This window comes from Alexandromys fortis, unplaced genomic scaffold, assembly GCF_014885135.2.
Source record: "Alexandromys fortis isolate MF-2015 unplaced genomic scaffold, M_Fortis_MF-2015_v1.1 scaffold_53, whole genome shotgun sequence".
Lineage (NCBI taxonomy): Eukaryota > Metazoa > Chordata > Mammalia > Rodentia > Cricetidae > Alexandromys > Alexandromys fortis.
Window position 1 is genome coordinate 1,812,963 of NW_026067939.1, and position 27,847 is coordinate 1,840,809.

At 40.6% G+C, this 27,847-nt stretch overlaps 1 protein-coding gene across 1 annotated transcript in view; it reads right to left on the reverse strand.

Moving 5' to 3' along the window:
- Positions 1-6,509, reverse strand: part of Gpr149 (G protein-coupled receptor 149) — a 50,712-nt gene extending 44,203 nt beyond the window's left edge. The window contains exons 1-2 of the mRNA XM_050147529.1: positions 5,529-6,509; positions 4,480-4,672 (exon numbers count right to left, since the gene is read on the reverse strand). Of these exons, the coding sequence (XP_050003486.1) occupies positions 4,480-4,672; positions 5,529-6,509 (1,174 nt within the window). The remainder of the gene's footprint in view (positions 1-4,479; positions 4,673-5,528) is intronic.
- Positions 6,510-27,847: the final 21,338 nt, after the last annotated feature.

A 27,847-nucleotide genomic window follows, 5' to 3' on the forward strand; every position in this document is an offset into this window, starting at 1 on the left:
AGATATAAAGTGAAAAATTTGTAGTCTAGAACTACTCAGAAAATAAGGGTGCCCATAAAACACCAATTTTATGATTAATACCTGACTGTATAGTGTTAGTTGTATATTGTAACTGAGATACAGCGAGTAAAAAATGTGTAACATTTTAAAAACATGATCAGAATGTGCTACTGGAGCATCTGCTTCCAGGTCAGGAGCACACAAGGAAGTTTGAGGTAAAAAGAAAAATGGGGGACCAGTGAAAAGGCTCACTCAGTAGTAGATAGAGATGTTTGAAATTCAAGTCTAATGACTTGAGTCCAGGCCTCACTCACACAGTAGAGAGAGCTATCTCCCAAAAGTTATTCTCTTACACATATAATCATATATACATTAGCTATCACACACAATAATGATAAATACATATTGAAGAAAGAAATTAAGATTGCCATAGTAATTATGAGGTGGTAGATCAACCATGTTGTCTTATGGTCTATCTACATAATATGGTCTCTGGTAGGTCAACCATGATCCGGTGGAGATGGTACAAGTATATGGGTAGCGCAACTTGGACTCATGGGTTATTTGAAAAAAAAAAAAAGGTGAGAGAGGTTGTGAAGGTAGGGGTCGATCTAGAAGGAGATGGGGAATGAGTAGAGAAATATGACCAAAATACATTGTATGAAATTCTCAAAGAATTAATAAAACGTTATATTTTAAAAACCACATCTTTGATCTAAACCTAGCTCAGAGGCCATTATTGGGTATGTCTGTCCCTTACTCAGCATGTAGCACAATGTAGCTACAAATATCCTAACCATTTCCTTGGTAGGTGACTATGAGTGAGTGTGGATAGCACGCCAGAGATGGCAGGAATGTTTGGTTCAGAATGACCCGACCAAGTGCTACTAGCTGAACGGAGTATGATCCGATGATGTGGGATTCCCCTCTGTATGCTATGAATATGTTTTATTACCATTGGTTAATAAAAAAAGCTGCTTTAGCCTATAATAGGGCAAAATATAGCCAGACTGAAAAAGTCAAGGAGACGCCATGTAGCTGTCAAAGGAGAAAGACGACAGAACAGAACCTTACCTAGTAAGCTACAATCTCATGGCGATATATAGATTAGTAGAAATGTGCTGATTTAAGATGTAATAGTTAGTAAGAAAGAAGTCTGAGCTAATAGGCCAAACAGTATTTCAATTAATATAGTTTCTGTGTGATTATTCAGGTCTGAGAGTCGGGAGACGAAGTAGTCTCCTACTACAATCCAAGAAGAATTTCTTCAAAACTTTATTCATTTGAAAGTTTTAGAACTTTTGGCCTCTGTCTACATATATTTTTTTTTATGAATTTAGAACATGAACCTGAGTTGCTTGTAAAGGTTTCAAAATAGACAACCAATGAGAGGGCTCAGTGGGTAAAGTCACTCCAATTCCTGAAACCCATGTAAAGAAGGAAGGAAAGAACAAAATGCATGAAGTTGTCCTCTGACCTTCAAATGTGCACCGTGGCATGTACACACATACACACACACACACACACACACACACACCACCACCACCACCACCACCACCACCACCACCACCATATACAATCTAAAAATATTTTAAAGCTTTTGAATAGAGAAGTTTTAATTGATTAATAGTTTGCAAAAGGTCTAAAGACCAGAAGAATAGTCTGATACTTTGAGAAATCTGAAAAAGAACAGCTTCACTGTTTTTAAATCCTGCATCAAGCATATATTAGCCATCTCTTACCAACTAAAATTTTATAATAATTACATTAGCTTATGAGGAAGAGACCTGGTCAGACGTCCTCATCAGCTTAGACCATGAAACACAGTATGGACAAGTTCAAAATTTAAAATATTATCTTATAAAATAAACGATTTTACATATATCATGAGGCACTCTGATTCTGTAAAGAAATTAGCTGAAAATGTGACTCTCATAGAGAATACCTGTTTGTTATAACAAGAAAACAACCTGTCAATCAAAAAGTATGAATCTGAAAACCATATCTATACTACTAAAATTGCTATGTTAAGATTTATATAAAACTTTTGTTTTGAGATAATATAGAAACTCCTATCCAAAACAAAACAGGATACTTATTCCTGCTAATTATTTTCTGGTTGTTTGTCTTTTTGTCTCTATTTAGTGAAACTGAGACATATGGTTTCTTGGTTATTTGAACGAGAGCCTGGTAACATTGCTTTGGCATTAGTTAGTTCTGACATGGGTGCTTCCCAGTTTTTATATGTGTTTGTCTAACCAACTTCACCAAGACTTCATTCATTTCCACTGGCACAAGCTTACCTCCCTCACAATCTTAAATTTGCTAAGACAGAATAGCTGCCCTAATATAATAATAAATAGCATCTGTCAACTGTTAGAACTGGCTTTTAAATAATTTCTTCCTGTTCCATAGTACAGCACTTGAACCTAGAGGTGGAGCAACAGAAATTGAAGTAGCCAAACAAATCACATCATATGGAGAGACATTTCCTGAACTTGAGCAGTATGCTACTAAGAAGTTTGCTGAAGCTATTCCGTGGGCACTGGCAGAAAATTCTGGTGTTAAGGCCAATGAAGTTATCCCTAAACTTTATGCAGTACACCAAGAAGGAAACAAAAATGTAGGATTGGATATTGAGGTTGAAGTTCCGGCTATAAAGGATATGTTAGAAGCCAATATTTTAGATACTTACTTGACAAAATACTAGGCTATTAAATTGGCCACTAATACTGTGGTCACTGTACTAAGAGTGGATCAGATCATTATGGCAAAACCGACTGGTGGGCCCAAGTCTTTAAGGGGGAAGAAAGACTAGGATGATGGCCAAATTGACTGTGGGACTTTTTTGTTGTAGGTGAAAAGTTTTCTTTATAGACTGGAACTTTCCTAATGTTTTCTTAGTCTCCCTGAATTAAGAAATATTTGTGTTTGTGCTCTCCTGGCGTTACTGTTAACACCTGTTGGATCAATTGCTGTTTATGTCAAGCTCTTTAAACACATAAGCTAAAGCGAGGCAAGTAACTTACACGACTGCTCTCTTTCTTTGTCTGACCTGCTTCTGAAAATAAATTGCTATAACCACCAAAAAAAATTGTAAATTGTGCACATTATTTACTATCAGTTGTCTCTGTGATTATTGCTTTAGCTATTAATCTCTAGAAACACATCATTATTATGTTATAGTTATTTTAAAGACACAAATAAGTTTGCCATCTATTACCAATAAAACAATGATATTTTTAACAATAGAAATATATCCATCAATTGGAAAATATCTGGATAGTCAACAATTTAAATATAATAGCACATAAAAATGGTCAGTAATTAATATTTATAAAAATAACCTTGTTGTTCAATTGATTACAGAAAATACTATGTTTAATATTCTCTAAATTTTATAACTCTAAAATGATCTGTTTTTATTTAATCTTTCTTTTCTGTTAAAGAAAATATACTTGCTTATTCAGTGTGAGGGACAATTAGCAGAAGCTATTGATCATACACTAACGAATCATCCGGTTCATTCAGTCTAGTGCCTATCTTTTGTCTAGAATGACAAAACATGTTTTTTTTTTTTTTCAGTTTTAGTAGCTCAGAATATACAGCTCATTCTGGGTCTTGTTTTCCTCCCGTCATCTTTTCATTAGAAGAGTAAGAATCATACTGTTTCTTTTAATAGATGTGATCAGGCTCCATCTAGTCTCCATACCTATGGGAATCTATGTGCCCAGACTCTATCTGCTCCTGTCTGAATACAGCAACAACAACTGCCCTCTCTCCCCCCTCCTAGCAACATAAACAACTTCTTAGAGCATGGATAGTCTCTTAGGTACAAAACCAAGGACAACCAGAAACCCTCACCCCTTTTTAAGCTTGGGGGGTTTTTGCTTATCGGTAGATGTTAGGGGTGTAATGTGTTTCTAGCAGTTGGGGAACAACGTGAACATCTACTGGGGGACTGTTTTCAGGCAAGGTGGTTACATACTACAGAAATTTTCCAATATCTTAGGGGGAAACAGGCATCAAAATAATGAAAACACCTTTCTTACTGTTCTACTGAATAGAAATAGCTCAGGGAGGGAGTTTTATGTTCTTTTGGGGAGTTCATCTCTTTTCAAACTCAGGCTGCTCAGCAATGCTGCTCATGTGCAGGTTTGGAAAGAGAGACTGATTTTCTACTCAGGGCTAAAGGGGAGGAAGGAGGTAACATAAAGAACTGTGTTGATGTCAAAGGGCTGAGTTGAATGCCCCCCTTTCTATCTGTAAAAGTCACGAATGAATCAATATTTCTCAGGGTTGTTTGAAACCTCTTTCAACACTAAGCTGAAATTTTATCATTTCCTCTCATTCTTTACCATGTGTATCTGTCCTAGGATTCTCACATTCCGCCCCCTGTAACTTTCTCAGTGGGTCTTTTTCTGCCTTTGAGTGTATGCATGTACATTTAATCTCCCTCAGCCACTGGGGAGGACTTACACTTTTTCCCATCGAACTCAACGGAGTAGGCGTCTGGCTGGCAGTTGATGATGCAGCCACAAGGTAAGTGGGTCCAGCGTTTGGACAAGACAAACACTGGGGTTACAACGCTGGCCAGCAGGGTTAGTAGAAAACTGAGGGTATCTACCGGAAGGCTCTGAAATCCCACCACGTGTTTTACCACCATGTGGATCTGAAAGGCAAAGAACTTCTTAAGCCATTCATTCCTCTTTTCCACTTTTGAAGTCTTTCTCGCAGCCCCCACTCAGTTGAAGTACTCTATCCAAGCCCCCTTCCCTGATCAATAGGAGCTCTTCTTCTTGGCTACATCCCCCGGGGCTTCGGTGGCAGGATCCCGGGAATGCATGGGACACATGTCGGTGAACCGGAGCAGACAAGTTGTAGTGGTTTCCTTTCTGAATGCTCTGTCTGCACCTGCTGCCCTTTGAAATCTCTAACCCAGGAGGCACGCAATCTATAACCTAGAGATGCTACGCAGAGAAGGGCCAGGAACCGGTGGGACCTGTACTGGAAACTCCAAAGCACTTGCCACTCCTTGTTTCCAGGTATCTACCCTGGTGCGCTGGTCACAACAAGCGCCACTGTCTCCTCTCCTCCCACCTCACTCCAGGATGCCGGGAACAAAAGCTAATCCCCCCCCCCCCCATGTTGATCACACCTTTCTGTCTCTTGGTGCTGGATGTGGGCGGGGTCCCTATGAAGCAGGAGGAAACAAGGGATGAAACTGGACCGCAGAAGGTTGAAAGAAAAACCCTTTTAGTTCCTCCCTCTCTTTCTGAATACGCCCAGATTTTGCCTTAAGAGATCTTTGACCATGATCAAGGAAAACCAAGTCTCCTGTGGTTGAAAAGACTCTCCACCCTTCTCAAATTGAGAAACACTTAACAGCCAAGGCTTGGTGCCTAACACTGCTTTCTTCAGCTCCAACAGAAGCGTTTGGAAGCGGACTTATCCGCGCATCTTTGGGTGGCTCCCCAAACCTACATCTGGGCTCAGCTCACACACCCGCGCGTGAAACATGCACTCACCATCATGGGCAGCCAAAGGATGACTTTCGTCAGCGCTAGGATCAAAGAAAAGCGTTTCTGTGCCAGGCTCACGGGGAAGCTGCTGGTGCCATGGGGAGTCCCGGGATTCTCTCGCTTGCTGGCTCCAGAGCCGGAGGCAGTAGACTCTTGACCTGGGCCAGGCACCGAGTCGGAGCTTGGGGAGCATCCTCCAGCGCATCTAAGAGCTGGGATCGCAACGTTCTCTGGCGACAGACAGAGCACTCTTCCCCCAGCAGCGGGGGTCCCGGGAGTGGAGGCGCCACGGGAAATTTCCTGGTAGTTGGCGTGGAGTCTCGGTGGCTCCTCGGAACACAGCAGCTGGTGAGTGAGAGGAACGGAGAGAACCGCCAGGAGCCCAAAGGCGGAAGCGTACACGGCGAAGAGGAGCAGCACGTAGGGACTGGAGCAGTCGGTCAAGCAGCCCCAGGGCGTGCGCACGAAGAAGCCCCAGCCACATAGTGGGAGCGCGGCCAGCAGCAGGCTGACTGCCCACACAGTCAGTACCACACCAAGCACCTGTCTTGATCGCAAGGCGGCTGACTGACTCGCCACTGTCCTGTGCATCGTATAAAAGTTGTAGAAGACTATAAGAGACGCCTTCAAGTTGCTGGAGAGGCCCTGGCACAAATACAGTAAGGCAGAGGTGGTGCATAAGGACTGGAAGTAGCCTGGAGTCTCTTTTGGCCATTGCAAAAACATGAAGATGGCCACGGAGAAGACGCTCAAGAGATCATCCACAGACCAGGAAGCCACAAGCAAGGACACAACAGTTCTGTTTTGCACGGTCAGCAGGGAAAACAGTGAGAAAACGCTGCCCAGCAGAGCTGCGAGAGTCATTAAACAGATCAGGCAGAAAAGAGAAAGAGTCAGAGTTGCTGGCGAATTCACAAGGTCCGTAGAATTGTGACTTACTTTCCACAGGTTAGAGTCATTTGTTAAGTTGCTGAGAAGGAAAGACATGGTCCTTAATATTTTAATTCCCCTCTTCAATGAGTCTGATGGTTTTCCCAGAGCGTGCGAGTTGCGAATCTGATGTCATTTCTCCTGCCAAGTTTCTCTAGATGTTCCATGTGTTGGTCCAGCAGGAAATGGTCAGACATGTCTCAGTTAGAAAGATCTGACTCAACCCATGTTTTAAAACTGGGATCCGTTTCAGGCATCAATAAGAAACTTTTCAGCATTTTAAGTAAATAAGCCAAGAAAAAACTTCATTCCACCACCACATTTCAGACAAGAAAGCAGAAAAGCCTCAGGCAGATTGCCAAGTCCCCATGCCTGGATGCTGGGAGCAGCTCTAGGTTGATGCAATCACTTGGGAGAACAATAAAATGATGCATCTGTTTCCAGAGCTGGATTCAAAGGCAGAGGTTGTCAGGTAGGTTTTCGGTTCAGAGAGAGAGAGAGAGAGAGAGAGAGAGAGAGAGAGAGAGAGAGAGTCATAGGGAGCCTGAACACAGGCTCTCACCAAACCTTTGTGTTCTTTAATCAGCCTGTGATCCTGGGAGCTGCAGGAAGGAGGAGTCAGCTGCAAGCAGGAGAGAAGCAGGGACTAAGGGGAGAGAGAGTTCAGTGTTGTAACAAAATGATTAGTAGCTTCTCCTCTCAGCTTGGCTTATATGAAACCAGAAATAGGGCCTTTTGATTTGGGCATATAAACCTAGTCCAAATACTTGCCGTGGCTTGGATTGAACTATGGAAATCACTACCAACAGGTATAAGCTACACCCATAGCTGAAATCCTTCCTTATCCTCTATCCAGGCTTTCCTTGTGTGAGAGGCTTTCCCTGGAGAGGTAGGGCATGCATGTCTACTCAGCCCAGTCAGGGAACCCACAGCAGGCCAAAGTGATGATTGTATCAAAGTCCAACTTGGTTAACTAATGAGTGTCCACTGGGGTTACTTATAGGAACAGGGATGACTCCCAAACAGCGGCATCATTAAAAAGCCCATCCCAACACAGGTCACCAGTGCACAGCTCCATCCCTGGAACTCTTTGTACAGCTTGCAGGCAGCTTGATGTGTCTGTGACTCTCCTCTCGGCAGCCCAGCTGCCTAGAGTCTCCTCTCCAGTAATCGTTTTCTTCTTCTATTGTGGTAAGGAGGGGTACACATGACTCTCCCAAGTTTAAGCTTTCTCAGATGTGAAGAAGTCTATTTACCTCTCGAGTCTTGTGAGCTTCCTTCCCGAAAGGAAGGTTTCAGTCCTGAGGAATCCAATGCACAGCCGTACAACAATCCATCTCTTCTGTCTGTGACTAAGCATGGGTCATATGCCACAGCCTCAGTCACTTAGGACTCTCACTAGTGGTTAGGAGTCCCCAGGGTATACCACGTATTGCAAAAGGAAGTTTCCTTCCATGGTAGATTTCCACTGAAAGCAACAGCGACCTATGGGCATAAGCACAAATGTTTAGATGACAGTTTGATGGGCGCATCACGTCCTTTTAATAAAATAGTAGCGGTTGCTTTCCTACTGGGGCTTATGACCTCTCCAGATATGACAATGTGAAGTCCCAAATTGTTTGTTGTTTCCAGGATAGTTGTATCATATCATTGTGGTACAGTCAGATACACTGACTGGGATTTTTTTTTTTTTTTTTTTTTTTGTACTGTAGCACATAGAATCCACAGCCAAGCAGTAGTGTTGGTGACCACGCCCTCCCAGCAGCCTGAATACTAGCTTCTGGCACCAGAAGTCTTTAAGGAGGGGGCTTGAAGCTCAGTCCCAACTTTATTTCCCCATGTCCTGCAACTAAATTGTGTTGTGTCTACAGCAATAGGACCTTATTATCTAGTTTTGGCATGCTGCTAACAGCAATGGCAATAGCATTTATGGTTTGAGGACCCTCAGGGCTTACTCAATCAGCAGCCTGTAACAAAATAATCCACCTCAGGTACTAGTATTTTCTTTCTTATTTATTTATTTATTTATTTATTTATTTATTTATTTATTTATTAAAGATTTCTGTCTCTTCCCCACCGCCGCCTCTCATTTCCCTCCCCCTCCCCCAATCAAGTCCCCCTCCCTCGTCAGCCCAAAGAGCCATCAGGGTTCCCTGCCCGGGGGGAGTCCAAGGACCACCCACCTCCATCCAGGTCTAATAAGGTGAGCATCCAAACTGCCTAGGCTCCCACAAAGCCAAAACGTGCAGTAGGATCAAAATCCCAGTATTTTCATTTAACAAGCTTATAGACTCTAGGAGTATCCTTTTCCACGGGTGCAGGGTGTTGCCTATATTTAAGCACCTAAAATATGTATAATATTTTAGATTAATCCTCTCACAATTTTATGCTTACATTCAGTATATTTCATGATATTCATCCCCCACTCCTAGATGAAGCTGTCATCTCCCGACGACCACCTCTTCATATCCTTTGATTTTGTTATCTCACTGAGTCCAGTTTGTGCTACTCACGCATATGGGACCATCCACTAGGGTGCAGTCCACCTCCCAGGGGCCACACCCTTTCCCAGAAATCACCAACTATCAGTGTTTCCTCAATTAGAGTTGTGGGGGGGGGCTCATGAGTCCCTTCCCCTGCGTGCTGGAATGTTGACTGCCTTGTTATTGTTGGGATCTTGTGCATGTAACCCCCGCTGTTATAGTCCATGACTACAGTGGTCCTGTTCAGTTCAGTCCTAGCTTCTACAGCCTTTCTGCTTCTCCTGCAGTGATGGGTGTGACTCAGTTGCCCCATTTGTGGCTGAGCACACCAAACACACTTGGTTCTCTGAACTTTAACCCACTGTGAGTTTCAGTATTAACTGCCTTCCACTGCATGGAGACACTAATCTAATGAGTCTAAGAACTACACTATCCATGATGAAAGAGAAACAAATTTAGAGGGTAGCTTGAAACGATGTCCATTTTATCAACTCTTGCTTTAACAGTCCATTCTCTCTCTCTTTCAATTAACCAGGCACCAGGCTGGTTGTATGTTGCATAGAAGTACCATGGCACCTGGTTGTCTTTACCCCAGATCTGTAAATCACTGTTAGTGACATGACTAACCCTGTGATGTGGTTTGAACGAAAATGGCCCCCATAGACTCATAGGGAGTGGTCCAAACCAGGCCTAGTATCTCATAGTCCCTTCCTGCTGCCTACTGATACAGATGTACAATTCTCAGTTACCTCTCTAGCACCATGTCTACCTGCATGCCACCAGGCTTCCTGAGATGATGACAATAATCTAAACTGCAAGCCAGCCCCCAAATAAATGGTTTCCTTTTTAAGAGTTACACTAGTTACGATGTCTCTTCACAGCAATAGAAACTCTAAGACGAAAATTGGTACCAGAGTCTGGGTATTGCTGTGAGAGTCCAGACCGCGTTTCTGTTTGGAGGAATATGGAACACTTTTGAAGTTTAGAATGAAAAGCAAATGGACACTTTAAGCAGGCCTTAGTGGGTCTTACTGCATAGGAGCATGGAGGACAATTGTGGTAAGGGTGATTTGAAATGGGGCTCAGCTTAAGTTGTTTCAGAGGAGAAGAATATTGATATATGGCCTTGAGATCATTCTTGTGAAATTTTGGTGAAGAATGTGACTGCTTTCTCCCCTTTTCTAAAAAAAGCTAAGGGCCAGACATAGTGACTCACACCTTTAATCCTAGTACTTGGGAGGAAAGATCTGGTAGATTTCTGAGTTCAAGGCCAGCTTGGTCTTCAGAGCAAGTTCAAGGACAGCCAAGCTTAGGCAGTGAGGGAAATCGTTTAAAAACGAAAGCTGGCAAAAATATATTTGAATAAGGGAGTCATAGTCCAGCCCCAGCAAGCAACAGAACACAGCAGCTTCAGTCATATAGTTCTGGTCTTAGAGTCAAGGATACCAGAAAGGGGTTATGGGATTTCCCTCTATGGCCAAGGAAAGCTGCTGAGGCCAGGCATATGTCGGGTGACTCTGTATGGAGGCCTAGAGAGGCCATTGTGGAAAGTTGTGAAGGTGACGATTGCCTTGAGACTCCAAAATGTTGGAGACTCCAGAGTTGTGAGACAGAGACCTGAGGGAGAGCTGCTCACAGGGAGTGGAAGCAGTCCAAGAGAGAGAAGTGCGTTGCCATCAACAAAGCTGAAAGGAGTTGGAGATCTGAAGAGTGCTTTGAAATTAAATATGAAGATGTAGTTAGTGTTTGGAATTTTCCCAGCTGGTTTTTTGGCCTTGCTTTGGTTTAGTATTTCCTCACTATGCCCTTTTCCCTCCATTTTGGAACGGTAATGCATATCCTGTGCCATTATATGTTGGAAGTATGTTATCTGATTTTTTGTTTTGATTTTACAGGGGCTACAGTTAAGAGATTGCCTTGAGTCTCTAAAGAGATGTTGGACTTTGAAACAGGATTGAGATGGTTACAGACTATGGGGACTTTTGAAGTCAGACTACATGCATTTTTGCATTATGATATGATTACAAGCCTATGGGGGTCAGGGAGTGGAATGTGGCAGTTTGAATGAAAATGCCCCCCATAGCCTCACAGGGAGTGGCATTGTTGGAGGTGTGGCCTTGTTGGAGGAAGTATGTCACAGGAGGTGGGCTTTGAGGTTTCAGAAGCTCAAGCCAGGTCTAGTGCCTCACTATCTCTTCCTGCTGCCTATTGATTCAGGTGCAGAACTCTCAGCTACCTCTCCAGCACCGTGTCTGCCTGCATGCCACCATGCTTCTCTCAATGGTGATGATGATGGACTAAACTACTATGAACTGTAAGCCAGCACCAATTAAGTATTTTCCTCTATAAGAGTTGCTGTGGTCACGGGGAATTTTCCCAACAATAGCAATCCCAACTAACACACCTTATCACAGTTAGTTTTCCATGAGTGGCCATATGTAACACTGAATTGAATGAAACACTTGATGCTGCTCTCTGGCATAGGAATGCATGTAAGAGGCCTGTAGTAGTATTCACACCAATAAGGACGTATTTGTGCCCCTAAGTGACAGGACTAGGGCCTTTACAATCTGACAATCCCTTAAGGAAACAAGTTGACTTATATATGTATTCGCTCCACTTCTGTTGTTCCAACTGAGGTAACAGGGCACACAGTCTGTCCTGCAGGGTTCTTAGCCCGGTCCAAAGCCTCTAGAGCCTTTCTGCCTTTTCACTACGTAGCATTCCTCTTTATCAAGAGAACTAGCAACTTGGGTAAGGTGGGGTATGAAAACCCATCAGTCTTCCAGGAACTTCAAGGATGCTTGCAGCTCTTTTACACTCGCAGGCACAGACTTCAGTAGTCTAATACTATATACAAATATTCTGTCAGTTCTATTATTGTCTGGCTTCCTCATCCTGGTTGCCTTCATGGGACTTCTGTACATTTGCTCAGTACCATGGGCTTGGTGGGACTGGCTTAAGCTATTTGGTTTAGCACAAAGTCAAGAGAGAGCAGCTTTGTCTGCTTGTTGTGCTGAGTCTGCCTCCCTACATCCTATCCAGAGTTGGCAGACTCTTGGCCTCTACCACTGTAGCCATTCTCATTGTCCTTGGTGCTTTTAGGAGTTGCCTTGAATTAAAGTACTTTTAGCCTCACCATGAGCCCAAGAAATATTTGTGCACTAAGAGAGGGAGCCACCAGTCTGTAATTTGACATGAGGCCTCTCATCACCCTCATGTGTAGGCAATGTTTGCTGTTCTGACAGAGAATAGCTGGTGTAGTTGCTAAACCAGGAGGTCCTTCCTCTGTAGCAGAAGGCACACTGGAGATGCCCTGTACAACCAATCTTCCACTCCTTTTCAAAAATCCTTTAGTGAAGAGCTGGTGAGGATTTAAGTCCTATCAAAAAGTCACAAGCATAGCGTTTAGCTCTCTGTCAGGTTCTTCTTTAGGAACTCCCAAAAAAAAAAAATAGCTACCACTTTGGTTTTCAAGTAACTTGGAAAGAATCCATAGCCTTTCTTCTTTCCTTTCAGGCCTAGCAAGGTCTCCTATCTCACAATGATCATATGCTACCCAGATCACTAAGGTTCCATCTCACTTCCAGGGTCCCTATTGAATCAATTTTCTTAACTCTGGTGAATACAGTTCTGTCTTGCCTGCTGAACTGGGTGGGCATCATTTCTGCCTTCGCTCTTTGCTATCAGTTCCTTTCTCGAGATTCTGAGTTTTTGGCTTCTTGGCAGAGGTTTAACTTGCACTGTTGTTCTTGTATCCTGATAGCTCTAAGAAACATCAGACCGATGTCTCTATCCCATGTTCCCCTCCCCTCAAGTTACCCACCTAGTTATCCGCAGAGGATAACAGCTGCATGTCTTTTACATAAGCAAATTCCTCTGCATACCTATTTCTATCTGAAAATCATTTGTGACTATCCATTTCAGAGGCCAGGCAACAGCTGCTGTAGCTTGCAGTTACTCTTGTCTCTTACTGGCCACAATCACGGACAACAAAATTTGCTCTAAACCTTCAATCTTTCTCAGGACATCTCTGTGCTTACTCACTCAGCACATAATTTCCCACCATATGCAGGAAGAAAATCCTACCAGCATGGAAAGTCTCCAAGGACTTCCCACCTAGAACTTTCCTCTGGATAGAGGACTGAGCCTGAGTTACATGTTTCAGCCCTGTAGTTACACAACAAGGCCATAATGAGAGAGCATACTATCCCAAACCATATGGAGAAAGGTAGCCATATCAGCATTTCCCCTTGGGTGCTACTCCCTTATATGGGTCAGCATATAACTGGATATCTTGCAACATTAACAAGAACCATGAAATTACCCCACCCCAACCCACTTTCATCCAGTTAGGTCCCTTTTTGAACATTGGGTGTTATATGAGAGACTTTCCCTGTGGAGGCATAACAAAGACATCTATCCATGCCAGAAAGGGGCCCCGCAATAAGCCAAAGAAACAACTGAACTGAATTCCAAGCTGTGAACTATTAAGAGCTTTGATTGGAGTTACTAATGGGAGTGTGGGGGAGGAGTTACTTACAGGAGCAGGGATGATGCAAAATGATGAGGTCACAGAGAAGCCCACCCCCTCACAGGTGAGGACCTACAGAAGCAGCCTGTCAGGGGAACTCGTGGTTATGGCCAGGGGAGCAGTCTTCACGAATCCTTCAAGTTTCAATTTTCCCAGACACAGAGAAGTTTGTTTACCTCCCAAGTCTCATGAGATTTTCTCACTCCCTCCTTGAGAGAGTGTTTCAAATCAGAAGAAACTGCTATATGACAACTTTACACTAAAGGAAAAATACCAACAAATTCTTAGACATGAATAACATGTGCCAGATTTCTTTTTATAAGCATTTTTCAGAAGGAAAAGGAGAGGAAAGGTATCAGCTCAGGACCCCCTAAGGCCAAGTTCTCAGCACAAAAGATATTTATTTGCCCCAGAGAGACAGAGAACAGGGAATAAGAGACAAGCATAGGAGATAGAGGAAGAAGAAGTGAAAGAGAACAAGGGAAAGCCAGCAGGGGTATTTGTCCTGAGGGACAAAGGGCTGCTTCTGGATAGAGGGGAGACAGACATGGTACACAGGTGGATGGTAAAATGGGAAACCCTGTGTTACGATGATGTGTTTAGTTTCAACTGGCCATGTTAATTGTGTGAGCCAAAGGGGACTACTGATTGAGAGTTGGATCTTGGTAGTCAGCCTCAGGAGGCCAAATGAGAGGCTAGCCTTAGGAATTTAATCTAATGTTTTTTAACAAGGCAGAGAGTATGTCAGGGCAAGGTGTTCCAGAGTCATTGTGGCCACAGTTGCCATGCTCGAGCTGGCGGGAGTCCCTTCAGAAAAATCCTGCGTAGACCACTCACTTGTGGAAGGGAAACAGTAGGGGCCTGTAAAGCAGACTGTGGAATAATGCTTTCCAGAGGCCAGGGCCCAAGGGCAAGAGGAGGGTAGAAAGGCTAGATAACATGTATCAAAATGCAGACAGATGAGGATGCTCTAGTGTTTTCTAGTACAGTATGTAACTTTAGACTATTTAGTATGTAGTAGTTAAGAAGAACCTGAAATTTCCACATGTGGAAGTCATGTGTTCAAAGAGACAGAAATGTCAATTTCTCTGATGTTATTATATAGATATGTTGTATTATCATACCATACCCATAAACATGCACAGATATTATTGTAATGGTCTGCTTTGTCCCTTTAAGAGACAAGCCACGCCCACTCCCTCACTGACTGCAGAGGCAAGCTGATAGTCAGCTTCCAGCCTGAGTCCCTTTCTTTTCCATCTCTCGTCTCTCTCTCTCTTGAGGAGGCAGCTTCTGTCTCTCCCTTCCCCGCACTTCTCCCCTTCCCCCTTTCTCTTTCTCTCTCTCTGCCTCTCTCTCTGCTCTTCTCCTCTTTTCCCTCCATAACCCACTAAATAAATATCCAACCTCATTCTGCATGGTATGCCTATTCATGACTCTGTTTTGTGCCCACAGCGTGGCTCCCTGCCAGGGACCAACCACCTATGGAGTGGCCTTGTGGCATGCCTATTTGTCTGTCTCTCCTCATGGGACTGGATGCCCCCTCAAGGTTTCTCACCCACCATAGAGCTCCCTGCCTGAGACTCCTGGCCCACTGTAGCCACTCTGGGAACTGCACCATCCCTGCCTGGAATTGGCGGTTCTCGGGACCCACTGCCCTCTGCTGCCACTTTGGGGACGTGTGTTATGGTCTTGAGGACTGCTGCCCACTGCTGCCCCTCGGGGGAACCACAGCATTTTACTTTTACTATTACAATTATGATATTTAAAGATAAAAAGATGCATTTAGGAATGTCTCATCATAGTCTTAATTACAATAAACAAAATTATGCTGAGTCATTGGGTCTAGTAGCTATAGTTTCTGTTTTCTGTCAAGTCACCACATAACCAGACTGCCATCTGATGGACTGCACTTCTCATCATTCATAAGTTCATCTACAGATCCTAAAAGAAAAGTCAATTCATGAAAGAAGAGGAAAACAACAACGACAACATGTTTAATCAAAGTGTTTGAGATGTTGTGCCCAGTAGCTGTATTCTGAACTGACTGTTAGGCAAAATGGTAAGATGGCTCAGCCAGGGAGCTGAAAGCAGTAGCTAGTCCTTATTTATTCACCCAGGACTTTTTAGGGTAGGCGTCGTGCTCGGTGCCTTCCCTCCTTTGTATTGGAGAGTCTGTAAAGATGCAGAGGATGCTGAATGGGGAAGTTGCTGTGGCAACCACTTATGTGAATGACACACCCATAGGATGGTCCTCTGCCATCATTCCTGTCATTTATGAAATCACTAAGCAACACCCTGAGCGTGAGTCTGTTCAAGTGGGACGCAATTGTCTTTGTCTTTGCCAGGTATACCCTTCAATAAGCACAGTAGGCACCTCAATTACTTTGGCATGTTGATTGTTTAATTTCACCCTCCAGTCAGCAAATGAAGCCAAGATCCACATGGAGCATCTAACTTCTAGCTCCCCCTATTGAGAGGAATGCACCTATTAGTTTTACATGTTTTAGAAACCATAATACACCTACATAAAAACATGGGAGTAGGGGGCTGTCTCTGACTCTTTTGCCTGTTTTGGGAACTCTTTCCTTCCTAGTGGATTGCCTCATCCAGCCTTGGTATGAGGGTGTGTGCCTAATCTTAACTACTTATGCTGTATTTGGTTTATATCCCAGGAGGCTTGCTCTTTTCTAAAGGGAAACAGAGGAGGAGTGGATCTAGGAGAGAAGCGGGTACTGAGAAAGGACTTGGAGGATAGGAAGAAAGAGAAACTGCAAATGGGATATAATATAAGAGAGAATAATATATATATATGTGTGTGTGCCTGCCATATGTATCTATATATCTATTTCTATCTATCTATCTATCTATCTATCTATCTATCTATCTATCTATCATCTATCTATCTATCTGTTATCTATCCACCTGTGGTTCTTGTCACAGATCTGTTTTGTGTTGTCAAGGCATAACTGTCATTTTTTGATGTGACATTTAATTTTGAAATTTCAGTTGGTTTAGACAATAAGCATCATGTCATTAAGGAATGATGGATAGAAATTAATAAACAGCTGCTACAATATGTTTTAGGTCTGTAACAGTCTCCCTATTGTTATGCCCAGATCATGGAGTCTCCCTGAAACCAACTAAGAAGACCAGTCCTGTATGTAAAACAAAGAGACTTTATTCTTACACAAGTTTGCAAACTCAGACTCTCCATGTGTCCAACGTATTGGGGAGGTCAGAAAGCCCCAGCTCAGTTAGGGTTGGGGTTTTATCATAGCAAAGGTGAGGGTGAGGAATTTCTAAGGTTCAGGACCCCTAACTGGTTGACATTTGTCTAGGGGTATCCTGGTAAAAAGGGATGGGTGTGTGCTGGCAGGTGATCCTATCTACAATGGTTGGAACGTTAGGAATTTCCTTTAGATGGTCTGTTCCTGTGTGGTGCCTGGGTAGTCTCAAGTTGTGGTCTGTCTTGGAACCAGGTATTGCCTCAGGGTAAACTACAAAGACTCAGGCCCCTATTGAGCTTGTAATGGCTGGGTGCTACACCTGTCCTCATTAGTTCTGGATTTTCTGTTAAGTAGAAATCTGGAAAAGACACACTTTACTACCATGCTGCTGGTTTCTGTGTGTTGCAGGTGAGGATACTCAAAATACTGCAAAGGTTGGCAGTGGTGCTGCAGCTAGGAGTGAGCTAGCACTCCTGACTTTCACCTCAGATCCTGATATTGTAGGCGGCTAACATAAGAAATATTTAAATTTTCTCTAAGTGTCTGTTTCTATATTGTAAGATATGAACTTTGCCATTTCTAAATTGGATGAATTTTTTTAAAGATCAGTTTAACTTTATTTTAAGTTTCTTTTCTTCCTACTTCACAATAATGAATAGTGTCAATAAAAGTGTAAGCATGAGAGAGCTAATGCTTGAAATCTCTGTGGTTTCTGTAGTCAGTGATGGCTTCTTTAAGCAACAGAGACTTAATATAATGGTGGGTCTATGGCTTCCTGGAGAACCATGTTGACCTGTCTGTGGAAAGAATGTTCATGTGAGCTGTTGAGTTTGGGGGTTGGTCATTACTGGGTGGTACCCAAGCTAATCCTAATATGCTGACAAATACCATTGCCCACATTTCCTAAGTGAGAAAACAATCACTAAAAACTTATGTGATGTGTCCCTGGCCACTTGCTTAGAAAGGAGTGAAGACAACTTTAAAATTATCATTTCCATTTTATGTTCTTTTGGTTTTCAATACAGAGTTTCGCTGTATAATCCTGGCTATCCTGGAACTCACTCTATAGACCAAGCTGAATCTTGAACTCACAGAAATCCGCCTGCTTATGCCTTTTGAGAGTTGCATTCTATTGGTTTTATTCTTTTGTAGAACCCTGACTGATACAGTATTCACTACAATAAATGTTTAATGGTTGAGATAATAGTGTTCTGATACTAAACAAAATAATGTGTAATGCAAGGAGGTCCTTGCACTTTATTTTCATACAGTTCATTTTAACTACAAACTTTCCGAGTTGTTTTTTCTGTGTGTCCGAATCTGAAGAACAGAATAATATTGCAAACTAAATGCCAGTACCACAAATGATACATGAAGAAGCTCTGTTATTAATATTAGGCTCTTATCTTTACCTTTGGGAGCTTTAAACACTCATAAGCAACTATGTGAATAAGTCTTCATTCCGATCTGGTGTGGTTTCCACTTCCCTTTTCATGTTTTCCTTTCTTAGGTGATAGTCCTGCCCATTGTTTTGCACACACTGGGGCATTCTGGATACTACTTCCATTTATGCAAATGAGTTGCAAATGTCTTTAAGTGTCTACATCTGTGAGTCATCAGTCTTGAGAACTAAAGCTTCATCAAGCCAGTTCTCAGCGATTAGAGTTCTTTCTCCTTCACAGAATGGATGCCACTCATCGCCCTGGGGGTACCACTCTCCATCCTGGTGCAGCTTCTCTTTGCACTCAGCATGATGGCTTTGTTGCCTAGCTGGCACTCTGTCTTCCATCTTCAGCGAGCAGCATCCTCTTGTCCTGAGGAAAGTGGTAATTGGAATTTTCTGGTTAGAAGAGCAATTTTTAAAATTAAAGTCACGTCTTCACATCTTCCCTCACTACATTAAAAACAACAATTACTTTGAAAGATTTCTTGATTTTATTTTGGAGACTGGTAAGCTATAGATTTTTTTCTAAACGGGCTTTTTTTTTTTAAAGGGAATAAGAGAATTTATTATAGAGCCATATTTGAGTGACCTTGGCTTAGGGATATGGGGAAAAATTTTATAAAGTTTCATAGCTTTAGAAATTAAAGGATGCCACAAAGCAGTGCAAGTTCAGAACACATTGCTTGGGTACATCAGAGGGGTAGTTAAAAACAAAATGGAGGACCCTTTTCTGTAGGTTTCTGATGCTGTCTAGGTGGCTGCTAACTTAGTGGAATCCAAAGGTTTTTAATCTGTTAGTCAGAGCATGTTCTAACAGAAAGTTGAGCAAAGAATCATTTATGGTGGTAACGCTAGCCTGAGACAGTAACATTAGCCTCTGTCCCTGCAACATTCCAACTGTGCCCCATCACTGCAGCTCTAATTAGTCAGTTGATTTTTAATCCTGGGTAGTTGTTCTATAGCAGTCTCTGAAGACAGCTTCTCCTAGGAGTTCTTGTTCACAGTCTACCCTGTAGACCAAGCATCACATTTTGTGCACATGGGGTAGGGGGTACAGATTGTTTATTAAACATACAGTTTCTCATTCCTACGATCTGATGAAGAGGAGACTGAGTAGTGGGCCGGACAGCAGTCTTCAGGAGAGAGGAATAGCTGGAAAAGTCATTAAGATTGTATCCAAACTACTACCATCGTGATCCATATCTGATTTTTCCCTTGTTTCCTTGGCACCTGTCATAGCATTGGCATTACATACAGCATATAATACAAATAGAGTCAGAGAGATGCCGTGTAGCTGCCAAAGGAGAAAGATGCCAGCTGCCAGTCAGAACCTTACCTACTGGTAGGCCACCCTTTCTTGGCAAATACACAGATTAATAGAAATGGGTTAATTTAAGATGTAGGAGTTAGCTAGAAATATGCCTAAGCTATTGGCCAAACAATAATATAATTAATTCAGTTTCTGTTTTATTATTTGGGTTTTGTTAGCTGGGAAAAAAACAAGCAGTCTCTGCCTACAAAACATAATGAATGTTGTTACAAGGAAGTGGCATCTTTTATGTAATTTTTTTTTTTTTTTTGTTTTTCGAGACAGGGTTTCTCTGTAGCTTTGGAGCCTGTCCTGGAACTAGCTGTTGTAGACCATGCTGGCCTTGAACTCACAGAGATCTGCCTGTCTCTCCCTTCTAGGTGTTGGAATTAAAGGTGTGCGCCACCACCACCCGGCCCGTTTGTATAATTTGTATAAGAAGAGTTTTGCCAAATATTTGGATATCCTAGCTGGAGTAAAAGGAGTCAAAGTGCAGTTTAAATACCAAATGTTTTATACACACTATACTGAATAATTAGAAAAAATACATATGTATAGATACACATTTGTATAAGGACAGTGTAAACACTTGAGTGTTTAAGGCATGGAAACTGATTTTGAATAGGGCACAGTTTAAAGTAAGCAAACTGTCATAACAAAAACACGACTAAATGAAAAAACATATCTTCTTTTGTAAATTTACTAAAACCAAAATTAGTATTATTTACCACTTAGAAACATACCAGGTGAGATATTATATTCCATAAACAATTTAAAAGTTTTTACTATAAAATATTTAAGAGACAAAAAGAGTGAAAGGAATGTTTACTTCTTCAGAGTACTCAGCTGTCAAAGGAGTTGATGTAGATTTTTAAAGGCAACACAACCACACCCATCCGTTTGTGTCTGTTAATGGCTGCTTTCATTTTAAAGACAGAACAGAATAATGAGTAGTCATGAAGCAGACTGTAAACTAGAAAGCCAAATATCTTTACCACACAGCACTTTTCAGAAAAATAAATGTTTGTATGAGGTTTATAAGAAAGACAATGATTTTAATGCCAGTCTCTTTCTGGTTGGTAAAAAACCTTGAGTCCTTTGCAAATTTGGGTATAATGCTTCTCTCCTTATCTGCTTTCAACATACATGGAACACTTTTTTATATATTACACTTGCATATAAATCATAAATAATTGTTAATAATATCACTGGCAATAGTAATTATGATGTCAGACATTCTGAAGTATTTACATTTATTCAGGAGTTGGATTTCACAGTCTTATGAATGTCAAGTTTAGTTCCATTTTTCTTCACAAAGGTACTGAGGCAGAGAGAAAGTCCCATAGCCAGTAGGTGAAGGAATTGGACTGGAAACTGATTATACAGAGATAGAACCTGGGTTTATCGAGACGATATACTGTGAACTTTATTTTTTTTCCTGTTTTCTAGATTTCTTGGCCGTGCAAACATGCTGTCAGCAGCAGTAACTCAAAGGAATTGCTAGGGAAGAACTTGAGCACACATTTCATCCATCCTACATCCGTCTGAACGTTGCCGATGGCTTCCTGGAGTATTTTTATTTTGTGTCATGGGGCTTTAGAGAGTTTATGGAAATTACTTCAGTAACTCTTATTTCACTGGGGGAAAGTAAGGTTCCTTCCAATTCTTACAGCTGAGAAGCTAGACAAAAGCACTTGTTGAAGGTAGGGCTACAATTCAAGCAATGAGGTTGAAAATGATAGAAACTCCATTTTTCCATTCCTTATTAACCAGACACTAACCTAACTCTCTCTTGACTGAGTGTTGGCAAATACTTTGGAATATATTTGCAGTGAAGGGATTATTCATGAAGGACTTTTAAAATCCTGAGTGGGAACTGGGCTAGGTGATCTGAATCAAGATACTTGGTACTATAAATTTGAGGCCAGCTGGGGCTCTTAATCAGTTTAAGGTCAGATAGTCATCACTCATTTTGATACTGGTTAAAGTCTGTTAAACTATGGGACTTTTTTTTTTTTTTTTTGCATGCTAACCCCAAATTACAACCTTTTAACTCATGGGGAAATGTCTGAGGCTAATTTTGTATTACTATAAACTACTGCATTTCGATGTTAAAAGCTGCCAGAGCTTATGCTATTTTTCATAGCAATCTCATTATTATGTTATTTGATCACAAAGGAAAGATGACATATTGATAGGAAGTTACTGAGAGAGAATTACCGTTGTCTTTTGAGGCTGGAAACTAAACTCGAGGCCTCAAATACTCTACTGCAGGCCACAGCTGCAGACAGGATTTATTATTTAAATCACTATGTTGACTATTATCTTTATATTATTTTTCTCTGCCGAAGAATAGTCTGTGGTAGATGGTAGATTCAATGCTTTCTTGAAGAATGACTTGGCACAACTAGGATACCTCTATTTAAAGTCATTGCCTTATCTTTAGAGAATTGTAAATACAATTTTCATTTGCACCCATTGCTATGTTCTTAGAAGTCATTTTTTAAAATCATAGTTATAATTAATAAAAAGTGTGCTAAAACTATGTTCCGTCTAAACAGAGGCCAAAAGATAATAGGGATAGCTACCTGAGTATCAAACAAAATATACTTTACAAGAAACAAACAACATCTAACGGTAGATACCTGTTGATAAAAGGTTAAATCTGTAAGAAAATGTAATAATAATAAATGTTTATACAAGTTAACAAGCTATGCAAACACATAAAGCAAAACTGACAGAATTAGAAGAAACTTCAGTTGTAGACTTCAACACACCACTGTCAGCAATGGATAAAAATTCAGATAGAGGATAAATAAGGAAACAGAACATAGAATTCTGTATCAGATAAACATAACACTTAATACAGGTACTTAATAACAGTACCACATTCCTCTTCTCAAGGGCACATGGTACAGTCTTCAGGATAAGATGATGTGTTCAGATGAAGTTTCAGTCGACTAACATTACCCTGATAGCAAAGGTTTCAAAGAGGGAAAAGAAACTACAGACAATATCCCCTGTAAACATTGATTTTAAAAAAGATAAATTCAGAAAAGTACTAGCAAAGTGAATTAATCAGCATAATGAAAGTGCCACACCACATGCTCAAGTAGAATTTCTTCCTAGAACACAAGGGCATTTCACGGTTTGAAAAGCACCCCATACAGTACAATGCATTGACAGATAAAAGGGAGAAACACTTAGTCATTGACTATTATAGATGACCATCTATTAACCTGTATTTCTTTGTTTGTTTGTTTGTCTTTTGGTTGTTTGAAATACCGTTTCTCTGTAGCTTTGGAACCTGTCCTGGAACTAGCTCTTGTACACCAGGTTGGCCTTGAACTCACAGAGATCTACCTGCCTCTGCCTCCTGAGTGCTGGGATTGAAGGAATGCACAACCACTGACCAGCTAACCTTATTTCTTAATTATACATTACATTTTTAAATGAGCTGCACAAACAAAATACCTTAATCAAGAGCAGAAATATACATATAATAAAACTGACTTTAAATTTGTATCAATAAACCAAGATCCATACCAATGCAAAGTATTCATATCTATATCTTTCTTTTTAAATGAAAACAAACATTTATAAACAAACATGTAGGGAATTTGTGCATTGTTCTCTAGACTACTTCCTGATGATGGGGGGGGGCTGTTAATCAGGTCTTTCATAAGGTACCCTGTGTGGTAGGTTCATTTTAGCCAGCAGGTCCTGAAGCTGTCGAGGATGTTGGTCCCTCTGGGTCATTGCTTTAGGATATCTTGTTTGATCAAACCATATTAGCTAGTAAGGAATCCACAGCTTTATATCCTCTTTGGAAACAAAAGCAGAAGCTCTTTTCCAAAGCAACATATGTTTAGACGCAAATTGTGAAGTCAAGATACCTTTAAAATATATATGTTTGTTTAGCTTAGCAGCATGTGAAATGAAATGTCTCTCTGTACTTAGCTCATTCACAGTCAAAAATTTCAAAGAAAACACAATAATATACATAATCCAGACTCTCTGTTTATTTTCCATCTTTATGTGGCTTATTTTTCTTTACTCCTTTAATTTATGCCTGTCTGTACTCTGTCTCTTTAAAGATTTTGTTTTATCCTTAACACTATTTATTTCTTTTTATAGCTGTCTTTTCTCTTTTTCTCCTCTCTCTCAAGCCTGCATACATTTTTTTAAATTTTCTACATTTTTATTTGCTTAGTTACAAAAGCTATTTCTGCTTGCCAGTCTCTATCTTTTTTTTTAATATAATTTTTTATTGAAAAAAAATTTCCGCCTCCTCCCCGCCTCCCATTTCCCTCCCCGTCTCCAAGGATCCTGCTGCCTCAGCCTTTCCACTGCCAGTGCTTTCAGCTGTGTGCTACCTCACGTGATTCTGTGTAGAGACTGAGATGCTCCAGTCAGCTATGTTCACTCACTCGCCAGGGGTTTCGTTAATATGCACAAGAGTCACTCATACATTGAGAAAATGTTTTGACAAATTAATTCATGACATTAGCCTTCGGTGTTGTTTGGAAATATTTAGCCTAATGAATTTTACACTGGGAATGACCAACACCAACTATTTGTAAAAGCAAATTGGCTTTCAGTTTCCAGAAACGAATTTAACTTTTTTAGAGAGTGTTTACCTAAAGTTTATGTAGAAAGAAACATGTTGTTTTATAGGGCTTTGGAGAATTTGACAACTTGAAAAATATTCCTCAAGGAGTTAAAAAAATGAACAATCAGTTCTACCTCAAGTTTGTGGTTCTGAGGCAGCTCTTTTTCAGCTCCAGGAGCAGGCAGACTGTGAGTAATTGTTGAAGGAGACCCGGAGACATGCCTGTGCTTTGGAATTGTGGCTCAAGGCCTTGGAAATCTAACAAAGAATTTCTCTAAGCTATCCTATGACCCAATAGGGTGAATTATTTCTGCTAACCAAAACTACTTTCAAGAAATACCAGAGATGAAACAACAGGAATTTAATGAGTGAATACTGAAGAAAATGATATCTTTCTGCAGATATGAGTGAGGCCCTCAAGTAAACATACGTAAGGGCTTCCACTATTTAAACTGACACAAACTGATCTCTCTCTCTCTCTGTCTCTGTCTCTGTCTCTCTCTCTCTCTCTGTCTCTCTCTCTCTGTCTACCTATCTATCCACCTATCTATCTTATACACTTCAATATAAAAGTCAAATTATAATTTTTCAGGTTTTTTCTAACCTTTTCAAAGTTAGTTGCTGAGATTTTTGTTTTCTCATGTCTAAAGAGTTATAATAACCCAACTGATGAGTGAAGTGGTCTCTCTCTCTCTCTCTCTCTCTCTCTCTCTCTCTCTCTCTCTCTCTCTCTTTCTCTCTCAGTGTGCGTGTGTCTTGGTATGTATCATGTTCGTAAAGAGGTCAAAAGTAAATGTTAGGTTTTTCTGTTACATTGTATTTTGTGAGCCAGGGTCTCTCACTGCACTCAGAATCTGTAACCGGAGACTGTGCTTTTATTTCCTGGCTGCCCAGTCCCAAGTAATAACACAGAAACTTATATTAATTACAAACTATTTGGCCTGTTAACTCATCCTTATTATTAACTAGCTCTTACAACTTAAATTAACCTATTTCTATTATTCTATATTTTGCCATGAGGCACCTGGCTTGTTACCACCTATCTTGATTCCCCAGGCCGCTCTTCCCTCCTTTGACTCCACCTACTTTCTCTCTCTATTTCTGATTGGATTTCCCACCAAGCTATAATCTATCCAACCATAGGCCAAAGCAGATTCTTTATTAACCAATGTTAATAAAACATACAGGGGCTGGAGAGATGGCTCAGTGGTTAAGAGCACTGACTGCTCTTCCAGAGGTCATGAGTTCAATTCCCAAAGACCTGGCTCCCCCTTCTGGCTTGCGGGCACACATGGAAGGAATGCAGTACACATAATATAATATAATATGATATAATATAATATATAAATAAATAAATAAATATTTTTTAAAAAATATAGCATACAGAAGGTCATCCTTCACCAGGAACCAGCCATTCCTTGGAACTGGCTAGCCAACCAGCTGCAGAGCCTTGCCTATCTCTACCTCTTCAGCCCTGCGACTGTCAGGTGTCTCCTTCGTGCCTTGCTTTTTAATATGGTGTTAAGGATCCCACTTGGATCCTCATGTTTACACAGAAAGCATTTTGCCCCTCTGCCCGTCCATTTTATTAGAACCAGGGTGAAGCCTTTTAAAACTTCACTAATAAATTTTTCATGAACAAGTAGGCATTTGTAGAATTTAGGACAGTTTTCTTTTTGTTAACTCTTTAGAGAGTGTTGATTTTTTTTTTAACTGAACCTTGCAGTTACAGAATTGTGAGCAATCAAAATTGAAAATGAATTTGGCTTGGTAAATTAAGCTGTCTATTTTGGTAATTATCCTAAACTGAGACTTTTCCTCTATCTGATACACCAAGTAAAATTTAAAAGATGTTGTGGAACCTCTGCAATGGCTCAGCTCAATAAATTGGCAAAAACATCTTTTTATTTGTCGTTGGAAGAGCTTACTTTCTCCAACTGCTGTTAAAATCAACATGTAGCTGAGATGGAAGGAACTTTGGAGTCATTAGTTAATGTCTGTCTTATTCTCAGAAGAGGGAAACTGAGTCTCAGATGAGGTGACTCAAGGTCTAGCATTGGTTAATTCCCACATGTCTGTGACTTCAAGTCCGCTGCAGGACAACATCTGAATGCAGCAAAACGAAGCTTCCCTTTAAAGACCACAGAATGCCCTTTAAAACAATCTCACAATTAAAATGTAATCATATAATACTGGCCCAAATTGCCTTAACTGTTCAATCCTGAACTAATTGTCATCTCTATTAAGCACTGTCTGGCATCAGGGGTTTAGTTTAATGCCGCCTCAGTGTTTTCAACCCCTTGATTTTCTGTTAGGAAAATAACCATTTTTTTTTGCACAGTCTGGAGTTATCTTTTGTTTTCATTGATCTATATTCATGTTTTTTTTTAAAAATCTGTATTCACATCCACATTAGAGAGGCAGTGTAACCCAAGGTTAGGAGGAGCATGGGTCTAGCTCTATATGCCTACTACTTCTTCTTCACTTTTTCTTAGTTCTGTAGAAGAAGATCATAACTGAAGATCTCTTGTAGGGTTTTAGTGAGAACTGAGTAGTTAGAGCAGTATACCTATTGTGATGAAATTTCTCATTACTGAAGAAAGATTTTATTTGTCAAGACAAAGGTAAGTATCCAGGGGGAACAGGAGAGAACATCAAATTTCCTGGAGCTGGAGTTACAGGAGGCTGTGAATTACTGCCTAGCATGGGTATGGATGGAGAAGCAAGCTTGTCCTTTGGAAGTGCAGTACAAGATCTAACTGCTGAGCCATCTGACCCGGCCCCCAAACTCTTCACTCTCTCATAGCACAATCTTTTCTCCTGCTGTTAGGGAAAAATCCGAGCTATAATTTTTAATAGGTCTTTAAAATATAATACAAAATTAAGTTTGAAAGTTTTTCTCCAGATCTTTTCATGTTTAATCTTGGGAAAGTGGCATAGTATTGCAGTCTAAATATTTAACTTTGGAACAAGACAAGGTTTTAACGTTTTTGGTCTCTACCATTTTGTGATATTGGATAGGAGCATGTTGTTGCACTTATTTTTAATGTTAAAGGAGATAATGTACATAAATTGCTTAATATGCCATTTGGTACATAATACATATATTTAACAGTCATTATCATTAATTTGAACTGATTATCAATTTAACACTGAGTCTTCCATACATACTTGGTAGAAATACTTCTTGTTGATGTCAATATGGATGATGGATATATATATATATATATATATGAGAGATTACATGGCAAAAAGATAATTTGAATTCTTATTTACTAGTCCTATAATGTTGCTTGGATTCTTCATCTGTAAAATAGAGGTGATAATTTATATTACAGTTATTATTTGGTTATGTATACAAAAGGGCCAGTAATGCAATTGTTTAATAATTCATGCTTAAAATCCATGCATTTACCTTTAAAGTTCATTAAGGTATTCTCTATGGCTTATACACATACTTGTTATTAAAGCTATTAAATTATTCTTATTTCTTGCACTTCAAGTTTATGAAAATGACAAAGTAGGTTGTAAAAGTTGGATTATAGAGGGAACTTTATTTGGAAGGAATCAAACAAAGATCCACTTTAAAGGAATTTTTACTCTGGGAATCTCAGTGTGTAAAGGAAGAAAAGTGTACACAATTCCCCAGATCTTTCCTTTCTTGAGGATGAATTAAGTAGGGACAATATAGCCACATTCCTAAAAAGCCTTGTCTTAAGTGAACAGCATATTTCAGCTAGCCATTTTCTTCACAGATTTCTTGACAAGGCATACCATACTGTC